This window comes from Pezoporus occidentalis, unplaced genomic scaffold, assembly GCF_034315485.1.
Source record: "Pezoporus occidentalis ecotype Australia unplaced genomic scaffold, CSIRO_AGI_Poc_V1 ctg131, whole genome shotgun sequence".
Taxonomy (NCBI): Eukaryota; Metazoa; Chordata; class Aves; order Psittaciformes; family Psittacidae; genus Pezoporus; species Pezoporus occidentalis.
In genome coordinates this window covers 1442113-1460991 of record NW_026913115.1, presented here as the reverse complement: position 1 = coordinate 1460991, position 18879 = coordinate 1442113, and the positions used below count along the sequence as shown (strand labels likewise).

General features: G+C 35.3%; 1 protein-coding gene across 14 annotated transcripts in view; it reads right to left on the bottom strand.

Moving 5' to 3' along the window:
* The window catches only part of SOX6 (SRY-box transcription factor 6), a 374155-nt gene that overhangs the window by 46391 nt on the left and 308885 nt on the right, over positions 1 to 18879 (bottom strand). For all 14 annotated transcript variants that reach the window (XM_062608907.1, XM_062608904.1, XM_062608903.1 and 11 more), the window contains 2 exons: positions 15336 to 15516; positions 12166 to 12356 (listed from right to left, as the gene is read on the bottom strand). In XM_062608907.1, the coding sequence (XP_062464891.1) occupies positions 12166 to 12356; positions 15336 to 15516 (372 nt within the window). The remainder of the gene's footprint in view (positions 1 to 12165; positions 12357 to 15335; positions 15517 to 18879) is intronic.

Sequence of the window (18879 nt, the reverse complement as noted above, 5' to 3'; positions counted from 1 at the left end):
ATATCCATGGCATGGATAAAGGGAAATCACTTGATAAACCAAGGAAGTAGTACACATCATCTCCTTCCCTTATAGGATAATACACACTCACTACAGATTTCCCATACTGCAGTTCATTACTTCTGCCTGTCTTTCTGTGGCAAGGAGTATATACTGATAAACTATGGATGTTTTTTGCACTGAATGGTTTGGAAATTCTGTATAGCAGAGCATGCTATTTAGTGCAGCAAACTGATAGGTAACCCAGTGTATATATTGTCAGTCTGTAACTGAATATTAACTCAACATGTCCTTAGCCAAGAACGAGAAGAAATAAACCTTTGGTGAAAGTGTGAGAACAAACTTTGGAGGAAAATATCTTTCTTGTATTTGTAAGTTTTGGGTTATTTCTGAAAGGAAACAAAGATTTAACACACACTTCATCAATGAGACATTCGGCATGATATAGTATGATCTGTAGTGTGATACTGAAGAATAAAATACAGGAGTTATGCAAAGGTCATGCAGGCAAACCCTTGATAAAGGGGAATCCCTTCTAAGGAAGAGTGCAGCCATAAAACCTAATCTTATTCATGAGTATTCAAAGAGTTTCAGTGGCATGAGGCAAGGAACAGAATTCTGGCAAGGAGCTGGCAGCTGAATGTTTTGGCAGTCTGCTGAACCCTTGACACACCAAGAAGTTTTACAGTGCATGATGTGCTGGTGAATCACTTTGTGTACAGTTCTAACACAAATTCTCCCAGTGATGGCTTCTATTTGTACTGGCATCCAAAATATAGGAGAGCGTTCCTGTGCTTTAAAAATGCAAGGGAAGAGGTGTGTAAAAGATGCGCTGAGCAAGAATTTGTATTAATATAAAGATAGCTCATCTGAATAGGAGCCATATAGTGAAATTGCAACTTAGCAATCAAACTCAAGGGTGCAAAGAAAATGGCAGTGTGATAAGAATGCATCCGCTGCCTGCTATTTCAAGAAGCCTTTGGCAAGACAACAGTGAAGGCATGAACCTAGCTACTGATCAACATGGGCCTGACATTAAACCACAAGTGTTCATTTCTCTTACTGGCTGTTTAATAAATTGCTTTGGAACGGGTGGAGGTGAAGAGGAGATCTTTCCAAAACCTTGTCTCACTGTTCTCCCTCAGTTAATGAATGTCAGCAAGTGGAAGAGAACAGAAATTTGATGTTTTTCCAGCCTTTCTTATAGAAGCATTTGCAACATGTTAGAGGCCACAGGCATAAAAGTGAAATACTGGCAAATTAATGTTGTCTGTAGATTTTCAGGGTGTAAGCTGGGCATTTTCAACTAAGGATGGGTTAGGCATACTTTAGGTTTTAAAATAGTGTTATAACAGCTTATTATGACTTAAACATGATTTTAGTACGAGTAATCTGATGTTGAATATCATTTATTGCCCTGTTACACATTTCCAATTGAGATAGACCTGTTTATGGAGTTAGTATTATGTGACTAGACATGGACAAGCTATGTGAAGTGAAAAATTTATCCAACAAGTATATTCTTTCTTATCTTTTCAAAGTAACCCTGGGGGATCAGCAATTTCTACACATGTATGAGTAATGTGTCAGTGTTCTAACAATGTAACTTTTGAGTTATGCATGAACTATGCACTTAAATTCTCAATAGTCTGCTGCTTCTGGTTTATGCTGTAGTTGGTCACCTAATACAAATTATATTGTTTTCAATGCCTGACTCAGTGATAAGTATTGCAACATTGCCTTGTATTACCTGAAAATAAAGCAACTGGAAATTCTCTCAGCCAGAAGACCTCTCAGGTAGTAGAAAGCCTTTACTTCTATCTATGAACTCCTGCATCCATTAGCTTTAATGCCACAGAAAAAATGATGAGCCTGCTTCTGGCATACCAATGGTGGGAGAAAGATGGCAGTGCTAAAGTATAGTGCAGCAAGGCCAGCAGGATTCCTAGATTAAATTGCTGCGAGTTCACAGAGTTGCTGTAAGGGTCTATAATTACCATTGACACCGTGTCAGGGGCTGAAAGATCTCCTTGATATTGCATATCTCATTTGGTCAGCATGGAGCTTGAAGTGGGTGCTGTATCAAAGCCTGTATTTTTTACGAAGAGGAGGTGAGCACTTTACGCATAAACAGGAAATGTGTAATTGTGCACAAATGTCCATGTACAAATACATGCATAGAAATAAAGATCCATTTGCATGAATATTTGTGAAAAGAAAACAAAGAAAGGAATAAGCATGGTCAAACTCCATTAATCAGATGTCAAACAAACATTTGCAAATACCATGTCTTTTCATGACATAAAGGAAGACAATTTTACCTGCTAGCATGCTTATTCGTTTGTTTGAAGCAAAACAGTTAAGACAGCACAAAGTAGCATATAACCCACAAACAGGCAGCTGAGTAACTATCCTTCAACAACAGGGAATGTATTTCTGTTTATCCTACCTATTGATACTTGAGAAACAGGAGACATTTTTAATTTTAGAAAGCAATGAATTATCAGAGAAAGTAATTCCAATTTATCCTTACTATACTTCATATACTGCTGTTAAGAGAGTTATATTGGTGCAATGCATTTGGTCTTATGAATATACTTAGAAGAATACACAGAGCTGAGAAATAAATGGTTGTAACTTTTGTGGATGTCTCTGCATGTATCTAAGTGTGCAAATTTGTTCTGTAGTTCTCAGGACAATCGAAGAAGTGATACGATAGGATCATGCAACTGCCATTCTGACCCAGAATTTTATTTAGTGAATAAGTTCCTGTCCTAGCAAATTTATGTTTGAACAATAATTTTCAATCTATCAGTATTGTTTTGTGGAGGAGCACAATAAAAACATGGCATACATTTTAGTATATACCTGCAAAGTCTCTTGAGTAGCTCGGGAAAGGTACATAAGAAGATACGATCATTATGCTGTTACAGTCATCACATCTATCCTTTATGACAGAACATAATCCTTTGGGAAAAATTATCCTTGTTGGTTTGTGCGAATATTTCATCATTCACTCTTGGGACCCATTTTAATCTAATTCTTTCCTTTGGGACTTTCTGTTGCTCCAAGATTTAAGGGAGAAGACCAAAGTAGGGCAAAGCTTTTATCCTTTTCAGAGGAAATACCCCATGTGAGACAATAACCAGTATATTTGGCACTTTTTTTTTTAACTGGAAAGGCAATAGAAGAAAGGGCCCAAATCCCCGTTATTATTATTAATAATTATCATCATCATCATCATCTTTATTAATAAGGTCTACAACCTGCAGCTAGGCAAGCCCCTCAAGTAGACCTGGCAACAGAAATAAAAAAACATGGTTGTGTTCAGCAATCACACAAGCATACTATTAAGCATAGTGAGTGGTAAAACTCTAGTATCCAACATTCAAATGTAAAAATAGCTATTAATACCAAAGCAGTGTGCTGGTTTCTTTCCTGAAAATAAGGTTTATTGCCAGGCATTCTTGTGATTGAACTGAAAGCATGAATAACTTTAAAACGTCACTTAATATGGGAAGTTTCTTCGCTATAAAGTGTATGTATATATTATATATGTGTTTATAGTTATTCAAATAATAATGTTTAATATAGGGGTTTTTTATGTTTAGATGCATTTTCTTTTAATTACTTACATATGTATACAATTATCAGACTCAAACTTTTCCTTTAATTTATGGTCCAGTAAAGTTTCCATGAGTTATACTTTGCAAAGATTGCATATTTTTCACTTAGTTAATTTATTTTGATCATTTAATCAATAGACAAATAATTTAGATTCTATTTCAATCAGCCTGTACATAATTTGAGAGACTAAGCATTTAACCACGCATCTAATACACTGGAACAGAAATGCACAACTTACCAACTTTATCAAGACAGTTTTGGAAGGTAAGATAATTGAGCAAAATGCATACAAAGAGAGGTCTACACAGCAAATTCTTCCATAGTTGCAAAGCTAGATCCAAAGCTGGCACCAAAGCTAACTTATCTGTAAATTTAGATGACCTACATATGCCAGAGATTTTGCAGTTTCTTTTTGTCTTTGCGCTGTCAGTTCCACAGTTTCAGTGAACATGCATTTTTAATGTGTAAATTTCAAACATATTATTTGTATGGATTTCTACACATAGAATACAAAGTAAATCTGAAAAAAAAAAAAAGATATACTGGAAGGCATGAGTATGAATATTTAGGCATAAATAGTAGTATTCGAGCAATAGCATGTGAACAATTAAAGGCTGAATCATATGTTACATACAGACAGAAAGTTAGTGCTTCATGAGCAGCTTTAATATTTCTATCTATCTCTTGCATTTGAGAAACAACTTGACAAGATTTCATACCCACAGCCTTCTGCACCTGGTTTCCATTACAAACCTGGCCTTGATAATGGAGCTATGTTCTTCTACAGAGGCTAATGTTAGCAATGGTATTTTCCTTCCATAACTCTTATAAGCTGAGTACCAGTGTTACGGCTGTATCTGACCTGTCTGTGCATGTGCAGTTACAACTTCCATCACCTTCCTCACTAAATACATACAGATCAGAAAAAAACATTTCTTTAAGTACAGGTACAATTTCTGAGCCTGTTTTTATTTCCTGTGATATCTACAAAAGCTAGTGATTTAGTAGAGACTTCAGAGTTATATTAAAAGTCAGTGGTTTTATTTTTTTCCTTGTGTGTTTGTAATGGAAATATTTCTCCTTAAAAGATACAGTTGGAGATCTAGGGATTAATTTGTTTTTTCCAAGGCGCTCTGCTTTGAATTTAATTTCAAATTACATTTTAAAGTTCTAATTGTAAAGCATAAATTCACTGCAACACTTCTCCATGACTGAGAGATATTGAAATCATTCAGCTATTCAAAGTTGCATCTAAATCCTGATCAGACCTCATAATACCAAGAAAAAAAAAAAAGACAATGCTTACTGTGCCTGTTATCCTGTAAATACACTGATTTAGAAAACCAGTGCAAGCACATATGACAATGAAATTCATATAAAAGCAAAAATCACGAACACCTTGAACTTCTTGGAAAAATACCGGGGAATTCCCTGAGTGATACACTACCTAGGAGGTCCAGTCACAACACACACAAAACACCTTGCAAAAATGTTGCTTGGAAACATTCCGCCCCCCCCCCCCCCTTCATTGTTATGAACTTATATTGATTTCAAGCTTTATCTTATCCTGTCATGCAATTTCAAATATTGGAAGTAGCAGCACAAACAGAATTTCTCGAGCTACAAAAAAAAAAATAATGTTTGAAGTCCAGCATGTTTTCCAGTTCTAATAAAAGGGGGCAGTATTACCTCAGCTGAAATTCTGGATTGTCCAAATTATTGTAGAAATGCTGGAGAAAGATACAAAACTGATGAGTTTCACTGAAATTAGACTGTTACTCTATACGCAGTGACAAATCTGCTTGTCTGCCTTGGGGCAAAATTGTCACAGCTTAGGCTGTGACACAGTGGGACTTAGGCTCCCGTACTGCAGCTATTTTAGAAAATTCTTACTTGAGTCACTATGTTTCTTTTAAAATTATTAAGGAAATATTAGAATTGATATAAAATGAGGGCACATTTTTCATGCACCTAGGATAAGCCCTAAGCCTAAAAAGGAAATAACAAAATCATTGCAGTTTCAATAAATATTGGAATGAAATATTTTTACTTTTTTTTTTTTTTAAATAAAGGTTTTTCAGAATAAAATACTGGTGCCCAAATATGGCTTTAGGAAGTCTGAACACCCAATAAAAAAGCAAAAATCATTTCTTACATATGTTATGTACAACCACAAGCAGATTACTGAACTGGCCACATTCACAATAAAGTATAAAGGATATTTGTTTTGTAAGAATTATGAGGACCGCTTGGATTTGTATTTGAAACTTTTTCCTATTTTGGGACATTTAACTTAGACAAGTTATTTATCTGCTATAAAATGATGGAAATGTAAAGAGGTTGTCTTTATGCAACATGTCCTTCTATGTCTCAGAAACTCCCCAGGGAAAGGTTTGTCAATGACGTATATTAGAAAAACAGGTTCCCAGTTGCAGTGTCTTTGTGAAAATCAGATTCTTCATTAGACAGATGGAATACACTCCCACTGAGTTGAATAAATTTCCTATATTCTTGCAAGAAAGTGAGACCACATTAACAGTTCCTCAAGGAAACCAGTCTTCCTTTTTTCTTTCTTTACAGTTCCAGATTTTCTATTATAGAATCAAAATATATGCATTTAAACTTAAATTAAATTATACCTAAGTGTAAGCTATATGGGGAGCTTCCTTAAGTTGCAGTGAGGACAAAGCTGATACAATGACTATCAAGACAGTACCATAATAAAGGTAATAACTTTGCAAAACTAGTAATTTGCTGTTGATATTGCTATCCATTTTTTGGCCTAGTAATGAGGTACTTGCCCATTAATTACAAGTAGATCTAATATTTAACCAACAGAAATAAGCATCAAATTGAAAATGCTTACAGTTTCTGTTATGTCTCCCAGCAGACTCAAATACAAGCATTGACCTTACTTACTAGTTACAAATACTCTTCTACAAGAGACTAAAGGGAAAAAGAAAGTATAAGATTTTCTTAAAAGATAAAAGCAAATAAGAATAGATCGGTCCCTGAAAATCTAAACCACTGAAAGATTTATAAAAATACACAAGGCCCATATGACCATTTTCTCAATTTCAGGGTGGGCATGAATACTTTCAATAAAAGGAGAAAACATAATTGAACACAGGATGAACTGAAGTATTTTCTTTAGTGTTTGCTTTTTGGTTTGTTTCTTTTTTAAAGTGAGCTGAGACATGACTAATACAAGGGATGCTAGTAACAAGGTGCTTCGCTTTGTGATTGTCTGAGAAATGCCCTGCACTTGCAGAAAAGACAGTGTGATTCCTGCCTTTGCAGTTGTTCTGTCTATAATAGTGAACGTATGAGAAAAAAGCTGGCAAAAAACTGTTGGCAACATAATCCAGTACTGCTTGCATTTAGAAATAGCAATACAATGATGGAGTCATTGCAGGGCTGTACGCTGTCAAAAGGAGATTATGCATGACTAGTAACTTTTCCTACAAAGACTTCCTGAAGTGTTTTTATCAGGCAAAGTTTGTACGCATGTGCAGTAGCTTCATATAAATGATGAAGCATAACAGCTCCAGAGGAGTTGTTACACTCTATTGTGTCAATAATCCACATATTTAACAGTCCCTAAATACAGCAGACCGTAACACATCCAAAGGGGTCGTTATGGCTTATCAAATCAAATCCAAGAGCCTAAATATGGATTTGATCAATAGACTGTAACATCTCCAAGGGTAGATAATATACTTTGATTTATATAAGAAATAAGAAAGGAATAAAGGCTCATTCTAAGAGGTACTGAAGTAACATAATTCCCAGGAAGTATGACCCATGTCATTTATTTTGGGGTCTAACTCTGGTTTCCTACTACAAATACACAGTTGCCTGTAAAACTACAAAAGACTGGGAATGGAATATAAACATAAAAACGTTATATTGAATTCTGCTTCCTCTCACATGCCAATGAATAAGGTTTGTGGATATGTAAATGGGGAGGTGGGGATATATCTTTGGGTCTAGCAGATATTTTGTGATTATTAATTTGGTATATGTTGTGTCTTGACTTCATATATTTTTTTTCCAATGAAATTAACATGCTTCTGTGCATAATTTTTCTACAGAGATGTTCTTAAGTGGTTTTTTGTCAGTGTTTTCGTGTTTTCTGCAGAAAAAAAGTTATGATTTGCTCCTTTCAAAAATGATGTCAGTTATCTTATAAATTATATAGCATTTTCAGGTTCATTTAAGGCTGTAAATCAAAGCAAATTTAGGCAATCACACTAGCTCAAAATACTAAAATAAATACAAGTAGCTCTAGCAATGCAAATTTTGTTTAAGTACAAAAGTTTTTTTTTGTTGAAGGTAAACATGGCTTGACTGGAAAAAAGTCATATTTTCAAAACAAAGCCAATTTTTGTATGATTTTACTTTTGCTTATATTACATAGAAAGAGCTCTTTAGCCTATTTTCTGGATTCTTCCTAATTCTCCCCCCTTCCCCAGTGTTTGTGTTTTACTCTGTGAGATCCCTGACACACTTCTTCTCTTTCCTCAGTCAGAAAGTAGAAAAAGTCAACTCTGCCATTATGACTCTTTGCTTTGGGTGTACTATACTACTTTTGGCTCAGAGAGAGCTAATTTTAGTTACCATGGTGCTGATTTTTGGATTTGTGACTAAAGCAGTACTGATAACATAGGGATGTTTTACTTATTGCTCAACAGTGCTTCTACAGCATAAAGGCTTTTTCTGTTTCTTATACTGGCCTGCCAACAAGTAGGCTGTGGGTGCACAAAACTGCACGGGGGACAGAGCCAGGCCAGCTGACCCAAACTGATCAAAGCGGTATTCCACACTGTACAACGTCACGCTCAGCAACAAAAGTTGGGAAAGAAAGGAGGAAGTAGAAATGGAGTTTTGGCATTTGTCTTCCCAAATCACTGTTACACATGCTGAAGCCCTGCTTTCCTGGAGATGGCTGGCACATCTGCCTGGAGATGCAAAGTAGTGGATGAGTTCCTTATTTTGCTTTGCTTGCATGCACGGTTTTTGCTTGACTTCTAAAACTACCTCGTTTTCTCACAATTCTCTTCCCAATCCCACTGGAGAGGAGGGAGTGAGTGAGTGGTCGCATGGTGCTTACCTACATATCCTAACCCACAACAGTACGCAAACTGAAATAACTTCATATTGTAAATGTCCACAGAAGTCAAAAGTGTAGTCTAACCTTAATGCTTTAGCAAATGACAAAGTTGGACTGTGCCAGAGAACTGCATGTTTTTGTTTTGGCCTTTCTGATGAGTGAACGTCTGTGAGTACTTTTAAAGCTTTGTAGATTTTTTTGAACAGAAGAATATAAACAGAGGCAATTTTCATTTCTGTGTCTCTAACCAAATACAAAGCTTTTTGAGATTTAAATGACACATTTTCAAAAAGGCCTAAGCCCAGGCTTTGAAGCTATGTACATAATTTTGTAAGTGCAGTCATTTGCACAACAAACTGTTACCAGCTATCTGAACTTGAAGACCAGCAACTGACCAGAACTCAATAGCTTTTTTAAACCAGCTGCAGGCAATTAATTTGTCATCTTTTTCTGGTGCCAGCTTCTAGCTACTAATTTATACGAGTCTAATTACCTGAACCCAATTTCTGAAAATTTGGTCCTGAAAACATAGGGTACCGATTTGTCAAAAGAAACCAATCCAAACTCAAATTCAAGTTATCAAAGCTTTACTGGGATTAAGAGACAAACTATGCACAGTCTTCTTGGCATACAGTTACTTCAACATTATGTTTTTTGAATTGATCTATCATCTCCTCCCCCATTTTGATCATCCTCCCCACCATTTTTAAAGTATAAGAAATATAACATAATGTAAATACTAAAAGGCAGAGAGTAAAGGGGGCGGGGGGAAGTATTCTAGAATTCCGTTTGTGCAAAGGATGCTTCTGGTTTTAATGTATTTTATACTTGCTATAAAATATAAATACATTCCCTTAGTAAGTACTCATGACTGACAATTCTTCTATTTTCTTTAGGATAGAGAGTGGGGATATATCATCATTTAAAATGACTGATTTATACCTCGTTTTTGTAAACTCTGCCTTTTCTTGCATCTACAGAGCAAAGAGAACAGCATACCAAAGGTAAAACCAGAGAATGTATTACAACTTTTTCCTGCCTTAATGGTTCACTGTACAGTACATGCTCAATAAAAAAACCTAGCAGGATTACATAAGGGCACTGAGAGACTTAGAAACAGATTTCCTTGCTGCTATCTTATTCTTTGGTTTTAAAAACTGCAAGCACTACTATGAAAAGTCTCCCCATAAAAGATTGCATTTGAGGAGGATGTTGTTTATATTTGTTAAAGAGTTCCAATTGACTCTGCTGCGTTTGCAAATTAAAAAAAAAATAAAAATATTCTTTTCCTTTGCCTGCCTGCTGTATAACCTCAGTTTGGATGCTCTACATCAATCTGTACATTGCTAGTAACTGGCATGAAAAAGAAATTTCAGATTAGTCACGGAAATATTTATTGACTCTGCTTTAAAAGGTGAAAGATGAAATAGAAACTTGTTATATCAAATACAAGACAAACATGGTACTGAAAATACTCAGGGGCAGATCTGATAAATAAGTGGACGCAATTTTTATACTTATTTTTCAAAGCCAAATCAAATGTTAAGAATTCTTTTAATAGCCCTTATAGTGTATTAGATATTTTTAAATGTCAAGCCACTGAAACAAAATTTATTTTTAAAAAAGCATAATTTTATAAACTCTAAATAATGATCATAGGTGTGACACTTTATGTTTATAACATGGCCTTTAGTACTCTACCTCTTAGTTAAGACAAACACTGACTTTACAATTAGAGTCAGAATATGACCTGCTTGATCAGTTATTAATTTCTTTGTTTTTTTCATAGTATCAATCTATATTAAATGAGTTTTTCAATGTTGATATTTAAACTAATGCTAGAGGAAATAAATATTTATTAGCCTCTGAATTTGACTTATAAAAGCATTGTTAACCCTGTGTGGCAACAGTTTAACAACTCTTTCATAGACACTGAGCTTTTAGCTTGTTTTGAGTACAGCAAACAACCTATCAAGCAAAAAATACAAAATGTAGATTAAAAGGTATCTATCAATGTTTGATGGGTCTGTTTACAACATTTCTTAGCCTTTCTGTGCCTTGCTAGAATCCATTTGCTCACCGAGTATTTCCTTGTAGGTTGAGGAGAAATCATAGTATCATTAAATTCATGGTTTAAGATATAGCTAAGATTCTACTAAGTCTTATACTCAACCAGGACTAAAAATTCTTGTTAGTTTTTAGAGTATAATATAATCTTCCCTCCCCAAAAATATACAGATATATCACAGAATTTTAATTAATGAATTATAGGCATGGAAAGCTACCAGTTTTTCACTTTTTTATATTTTTGTTTTGGGGTTTTATTTGGTTTTCATTTCGTTTTGTTTTGTTGGTTTGGTTCCTTCCCCCCCCCCCCCCCCAGCAAATAGTCTGAAACACTGGTTGCTTTATAGGCTAATGAATGCGTCAGTTTTCTTTTCATTCATTACTAAATTGCATCATAGCTGTTCCTACTTGCCAATGCCATAGTGATTACCGGGATAATATTTTTCCCTCTCTAGTTAACAGGAATGAGTATTGTGGTATATAAGAGATTTTGTGTAAGTGGTGAAAAGTAACTTGTGTGCTGTATTTTTTGAAGCCACCTCTAGGGAAGGTAACAGAGAAGCATTCTTCATCAAAAGGCTGCCTTATAGCCCAGCCAATTGCCTGATTCCATGTTCACCGGCGCTCTTACACACACAGAGATCTGCTCCTGAAGCAGATCTTGTAGACCCTGGAAAGGCCACAGAGCAAAACACCACAAAGAATTTTCCAAGATACTTCTTTGTCCACTGAGCGGTTCTTAAAGTGTGTATGATAAAAACAGCTTCCTCACCTTCCAGATATGATATCCTGCTCAGTCCAATGCTGGTTGCATTCTCCCACCACTTTCATTTACCGTTATATTGTAGAGCCCCATTTCATTTTAGTGTTTGGAAACTACAGCCAAGATTCAACAAAGAACTTTGATCTCTAATTTTCCATTGAAACTAAGAGCCAAAAGCACTGTTTTGAGCCTAAATACTTGGTTGCAACTGAGTTACAGATTCAACCACAATCAGATACATTGTAATATTCAACCATGCTAGTATGTAACTGCCCATATTTATCAATCCAGTCACTCTCAAAAGCACAATTCAAAATCCAGTGACCACAGACAATTGTAGCTTCATCCAATTAATTTTCCACATTGTTATATGCATGCTTACAGCTTAATAACGAGTACACAGGGCTGTTTGTTTGAATGCTGTCATGTAAACGTAGAGAAGTTTGTAGCACAGTACTGTGAAGTGACAAGCTGTATTTAACATGAAATCAGAGATGGCTAAAAGTTCTAAAAAGGAATTTTATATAGAAATAAGAAGCTATTTGCAGGAAAAAGAAGAGTGAGTGACAGACTGTGCAGTAAAGGGAGCCATTACCTTTTCATTCCTGCAGTTGTTTAGACCCATGTTATTCATAGAGGGCAATTTTCCATCAACACCATGTGGCTGCTGTTGTTGCTGCTGCTCCCTCTGGATCTGCTCTCTCATTTTTCGAGCCTCCTGAATAGCTTTCATTACTGTGTCCTGGTCCCCAAATAGGGCAGGTGAATTAAGACTGGAAAGGATATCTATAAACAGAGAGATAATCACTTTATTTAGCTAATTATCCAAATTAGAATCTGGGGTAAGCACTCAGCTCTCATACTGTTAAAGTTGCGCCCAACTGACAAAAGGAAGAGGAGTGGAAATTGTTGTCTGTTTGAAGGCTGAATTTATCTAGTGATTGATAAGCCTGTGCTCTTCTTTTACTGTGATAAGTACAACCCCTGAAGTCTTAGCATAGCCTCATATGGAGGTATTTGAGCATATTCATGAAGTTCAAGTTCAATGTGTGGTTAAGACAACAGTATACAGAAGCTTAAGTGGGAATCCTTTCACTTATTAATAATAATTAATAAAATGAACAAAGAAGAAGAAAAAAAAAATCTTGTTTTCTTGGCCATGAAAGTCATTAAAATTCTATTTACATTTTTAGAATTTCTGTGTCAATATAACCATCACTCGAGAGATTTGGCTTTCAATTTCAGAAGCACCCACAGTGACTTTTGGGGGACAGAGCTTGTTATTACGCTAATGTGAGTCTAAAGCTCTAAATAAGTAGAAAAAAAAAATGGTTCTCTTTCCATCACTCTGGAGAGAAAGAGAAACTTCTAAACATGCATCAGACTCACACAAAATATTCCTGTTGCATCTTAAAATGCATGCTATAGGTAAAGATGAGTACCTCAGATATAGTTTCTGATTTGGGAACAGAAGATAGCAATTAGCTGGTAATTGTTTGTTTTGTGTTGCTGTGATGAACTTCAACTTTTCATACATGGAAGTATCCTCTATACTGCACACAGATAGATTTATGTGTATACATTCCAGCTAGGAAATTCTGAGCAATCAAAGTTTGTGCATGACCTGTGCATTTGCCTGACAAGAAAATGTCTTCTATAAAGCTTTGAATTTATTAGATTTTTTCACTTACTAACAGTCCACTATAAATCAAACACACAAACAAACAGGCTAAGACTTGGAATTCTCCTTTAAAGATAAATTTCATACCCTTATGACTTCACTGAAGTTCAGCTGAGTAAAATATAGCAAGTTCAACCTCAAAGGACCCTGAGTTCTTTTAAAAGAAAAAAGGTTAAAATTAATGGTTTGTCACGCTTTATCCTGGGAACCAAACAGTTGACTTAATACTGTGGTCTAGATGAGTAGAGATGCAAACTGTGATGTTTTAGATGGAACTGTGATGTTTTCTGTTTGAATGAGGTGCCCTTCTCCAAAATAAAAGCAACATATTAGAGAACAAACACCGCCCTTGCTTGGTAAAATTTCCAACGCTGTGAACAGATTCAGCATCTAAGTTCCATTGTGGAGCCTAAGTAATTTGGGAAACATATTTGTGTGACTTTTAATGAGACCTAGACTCCCAATCATCTCAATTTATAGCAAAAATAGAGCACAAACTCTGAAGTTGCTTGCTGATATTTGCATATCTTCTCTAGCCATTTTTCTGTAACGGTCTATGACTTCAAACTGATACACCACTTTATAATGTTAGTGCAGTGATAGCTGCAAATAAATTGACAGGTAGAATATCTAGCTAGCTGAAGAAGGTATCTTTCAGAGATCACGATGTTCCTAAGTGTTTTGGGAATAGAACAAATCATACTTTTGATACATTTAATGTATGTATTTAACGTATCTGTTCATTATTCACAAGTGTTTCTATATATTTTACAAGTACACTTGAGCTACAGATTGTGAATAAGTGGTCTGTAGTAAGTATTTAGTCACTGTTAAAATATACTGTTTGAACTTTAGGGCTGATCATCTACATTTTGCAGCTCTTGATTCTGTTTCTTGGCTGGTTAAGGTAGTCTTCATACGTTGTTTCAGATCAATTTTTTATTTCATTACTTAATAAGCATTATTTCTTAATTAAAGAATCTTGAACATAGGTCAAAAATTCCCTATTTGCAACCATATGAATTAAGAAAATTTTGAGAGATGGGTGAACAAATAATAAAAACATGAACAATAACTAAAAACCCCTAAATAATAAGCTGGCCTTTCTATCTTTGTTAAATGTATATATATATACTCACATAAATAAATATATATATATTCAGCATATGGTCTTTCTAAAATTAACTTAATTCCCAGAATACAGAGAATTAGATTTCTTTTAGATTGCTGTTCTGGATATATATATCCCCTATATTTGGGCAAAATGGCTGAAAACCACATTTGGAGTTATCTTTTTGCCTGGCATCTGGTTTACAATAAACCATGGAGGTACTGAATGTTCTCTGACCCTAACTCAAGGAAGTGCTTGAAAACTTATTTAAAGGTATGTTACACTGTTGCACTAACCACATGAGTCATTATGTGTGTAGGTCTAGTATCTAGTCAGGCTCTATGTGCATGCAAAGATTTTATTTTTTTTATTTAATCCAGCGGTCAAAATTCAAAAGTTAACTTTGCATGTATGCACCCAGTTGATGTCTTTGGGGAAGATATTCATACAAATCTCTTTTACATGTTTTATATATGCATCTCTATTTACTTATGTGCATATATTCTTTACTGGGAGAGTGGTGAGGCACTGGCACAGGCTGCCCAAGGAAGTTGTGAATTCTCCATCCATGGCAGTGTTCAAGGCCAGGTTGGACAGGGCATTGAGCAACGTGGTCTAGTGGAATGTGTCCCTGCCCATGGCATGGGGGTTGGAACTAGATGATTTTAAGGTCCTTTCCCACACTATTGATTCTCTAATTCTATGATTCTATGAATCGTATGTGTATTTCCTATGTTTTACACTTATTGGCTGTATTTCTTGTAGACGCACATCACTGCTGCATCATTTTGTCTTCTCTTGTACAACCTTGGCATTCAAGAGTTCTTTGAAAAGGTTTCCTGGAATTCTTTTTTTTCTCATTTTAAATGGAAATGTAGGCTCAGATATCTATATAATTCAGAAGTATGCTCAAGCTGAGATTTCATGTAGAACAGTTGCCAGTTTTCTCCTTTCCCCAGGACAGATTAGTTACCTAAAGAAGATCCTCTTCCCAGAGATCCACCGAGTGGGCTAGGGATGCCACTCTTGCTCATCACTGTCACTGGGCTGCTTTTACTAGCTGTGAAGAGGTTCTGTGTTGGAGATGTTGGGGATTTGACAGGTTCAGCTGTTTTCGGTCGGGCTGAAAGATTCAGTGGCTGGGCTGCTTCATCCTACAAGAGTTTAATGCAAATAATTATTAAGAAAAGACAAATGAACACATCATTTTACAAGCAGTAGTTACTTTACACCTCGAAGACAATACCACATTATCCCACAATAATAACAAAAGAAGCTAATTATCTGCCTCCTTTAAGATTCAGGAAGGAAACCTCATTAATTTCTCTGTGTTATGCTTCTATTTACATTAACTATGTGGCTGGATCGTTCCTTTTGCCAAATTAAAATTTGAATTAGCTCACATTACAGCTTAATTTCCTAATGTGTTTTCAGAGATCTAAATTAACCTAGGGCATTTACAAAGAATTATTTAAAATTTCCAGCAGCTCAGTAATGTTTTTGCATGGTTTTATTTGAAAAGTTCCTGGCACTATGAAAATAATTTACGTAGCTTATTTTTAAATGCATTAGAAACTAAGGAATCAGAAGTACTTCTATGAAAGAATCATTCTAAAAACCTGACAGTTCTTTCTCCCACACTTAATGCTGCTGCAAACTTATACATTCCATGTATCTTATTTTGAATGCAGGGTTTTGTTTAGTAAAATAATCTATGCTGTTCCCCCGTAACAGGAGAATTTAACTGAATTCAAATTCCTTGACTTACTACAGTATCAAACACATACTATGTGCATTTCAGAATATATTTTATTTTCTACTATTTTTTTATATTTTACAACATTTTATAATTCAAATGTATTTTTGACAAGTTATGTACAGTCAATGGTTTTTTTTTCACATAAATGCTATTCTGCTTCTTGTTTGATACTTCTGTAATTATTTCTATATTCTGTAGTTACTTCTGCTGCATTCAACCTGTAATGTGTCTGTATGTTTATCTGCATAAAGACATGGAACATTTTTTAAGAGTACGTAAATCTAGCATCAGCAGTTTCATATCTTTCTATACTTCCCACATGTAATTATGGAAGAAATTCTCCCTGACATGTGTCTCCTTTCAGTGCTATCACAGAATAAGCCAATCTAAGAAATATCATAATTTTTGAAAGACTTATTCAAGCAATTAATTTCTTTGATCAGGATAGATATTCATAATATAACCTTCTTCCTATTTTTTGAGCTTGTTCCTTTTGCTTAATATGTTAAACAAGACAGAGCATTTGGAAAATTGCAAAACAGTGGTTTTCTGTAACTAAAGAGCCCACTAAGACAGATCCCTCATTTAAAATATGCCCAAAGCAGAATTATGCTGGATATAAGAGAACATCGTCCATATTTTACAGCACGGCACTGATCACTTCAAAGCTTAGAAATATGTCATAATACAAATAATACAGTACATTATCTCATACTTTCTATTCTCCTTACTGTCACGCGATGATTTAGCAAACTACATCTGATCATACACAATGCATTAAACAGGAAAATGTAACAAACGGGTATTTATAATGCCATCATATCGTCAGTGTTAAACTGTTTCCATAAAACTGCATGACATTTTTATTCATTCTGACATTGCAGTGTGCATGAATATCCACACCTGTTCAGAGTCCAAGTGAAAGCAGAAGCACAAAGGTATAAGGGACATAGTTCATTGTGCTTTTTGGTCATGTTTACGTGCAAGATGTTTCCTTGTATGGATACAAAGTGGCTTCAATAAATTTCTGTGAGAGCTCAGATCCCCGTTCAGACTATAAAGTTTGCCAGACTGAACACTGTGAGCATGTACAATCTATGCTACCATGTTCAACTTCTAAATAATTTTCTGCCTAGTACTAATATGATCATGTGAAAAAATAAACCTCTGCCACAACCTGTCTGTACTCTATAGACAACATTCTCATTTATGCAAGACAACTGAAAAGCTGGAAAACATTCTGGTCACTGACTTAAAAAGCCCCTATCATTACTTTTTGAAAGATCTGACTCCTGTAAAAGAATTCCATTAGTTGTATAAGTAATACATGTAGTTTATACAAATAGCTATTTAAAAGAGAGAAAATAAGAGATTGTGTGGAAATATAGAGGAAGCAATGCGTGACCATCAAAACTGTTATTTTTTATGAAGGTAACAATTGTCAAAGGCAGCATATAGGTACTGTTTTATAATAATAATTAATTTCTTCATTAGCCATTGATATCTGTCCACACAAAGCACTTGTAATTTATTTTTAATATTTTCGATGCAATAGTGTGCTTAATACAATAGGATAAAAAGGGTTTTTTTTTTCATTAACATATATTTAAGTCCATTCAAGTGAAATTATGTAGGGAAACCCCCAAGAATTTGCATGTGGTCAATTCTGTAATAGGACTCAGCTGGCCACAAAGCTGAAATAGTATTGGTATTGGTCTTGGTTCAAGGAGATATGTGCTTGAATTTAACCAGGGAAAATTTTACTCATATTGTAAAGGTTTGGTTTGGTGTAGATCCATTTGGCTCACTCACTTATGAAATTACTTTTTCACATTAAAGTAGTCAGTAGTATATTCTCAATACTATAAATCGGTGGTGTTAGGTATCACTATACTATGGCAACTTTGCTGAAACAGTTGGGCTTTGCTTTTGGTGGCTTCCGTATTGACCATAACAAACTGTGCATATGGGGTAAACTTCACTGACTGCACTCAAGCCTGGCACTGCATTACAAGAGGTAAAATATTAGACTAATACACATCTACAGTTAAGTAAAGTGAATGCTTTGCTAAATAAATGTTAGGTCTGGACATAATGGAATAGTTTTTATTTATTAGTACTCTCAGCCTAGCAAAAAAGTGTCATGGAAATTTATCAGCCCAGGCAGAATTATCCACTCACCCCCACTTTACCACAATGATTGATGATAATGAAAAAACGAATGATATTTTAGTCTCATGTCAAAAAAAATATATAAAAAACCCAAATCACCTCAAGTGAGTAAAATCTTCCCAGGCTGATTTGAGGCTAACGACTGTGTGCCTGTAAGGTGTTAGCAGCAAGCAAAATACCACATTCTCTCTCTCCACAAAGCCACTATGTGTTTTTTACACCTTTTTCAATAGTTCTGCATTTGTAGTGCTATCATTCAAACTGGTAAAACATCCGAATGTTGATTTTTTTTGCAGTTTGAAGTAAATTGTTTCTGAGGGTATCGAGTCACATGAAATTCAGACCAACCACAGGAGAACAGAGCAGTAACAGCCAGGCAGTTCCACCCAGAAGTACTAGCTGCACCACAGATTTCAAGGGGTGTACGATGTTCATTTCAAGCTGCTGGCAAATGCCATGTTGTAGCTGCCTGGTTCCAAGCAAGTGAGAATAAGCAGGCACAAGCATTCAGCAATGGCACAAAACCAACAAGGAGCAGCCCGGTTGTCAGCAGCTGTGTGAAATCAGCAAAAGTCAAATCAATCTG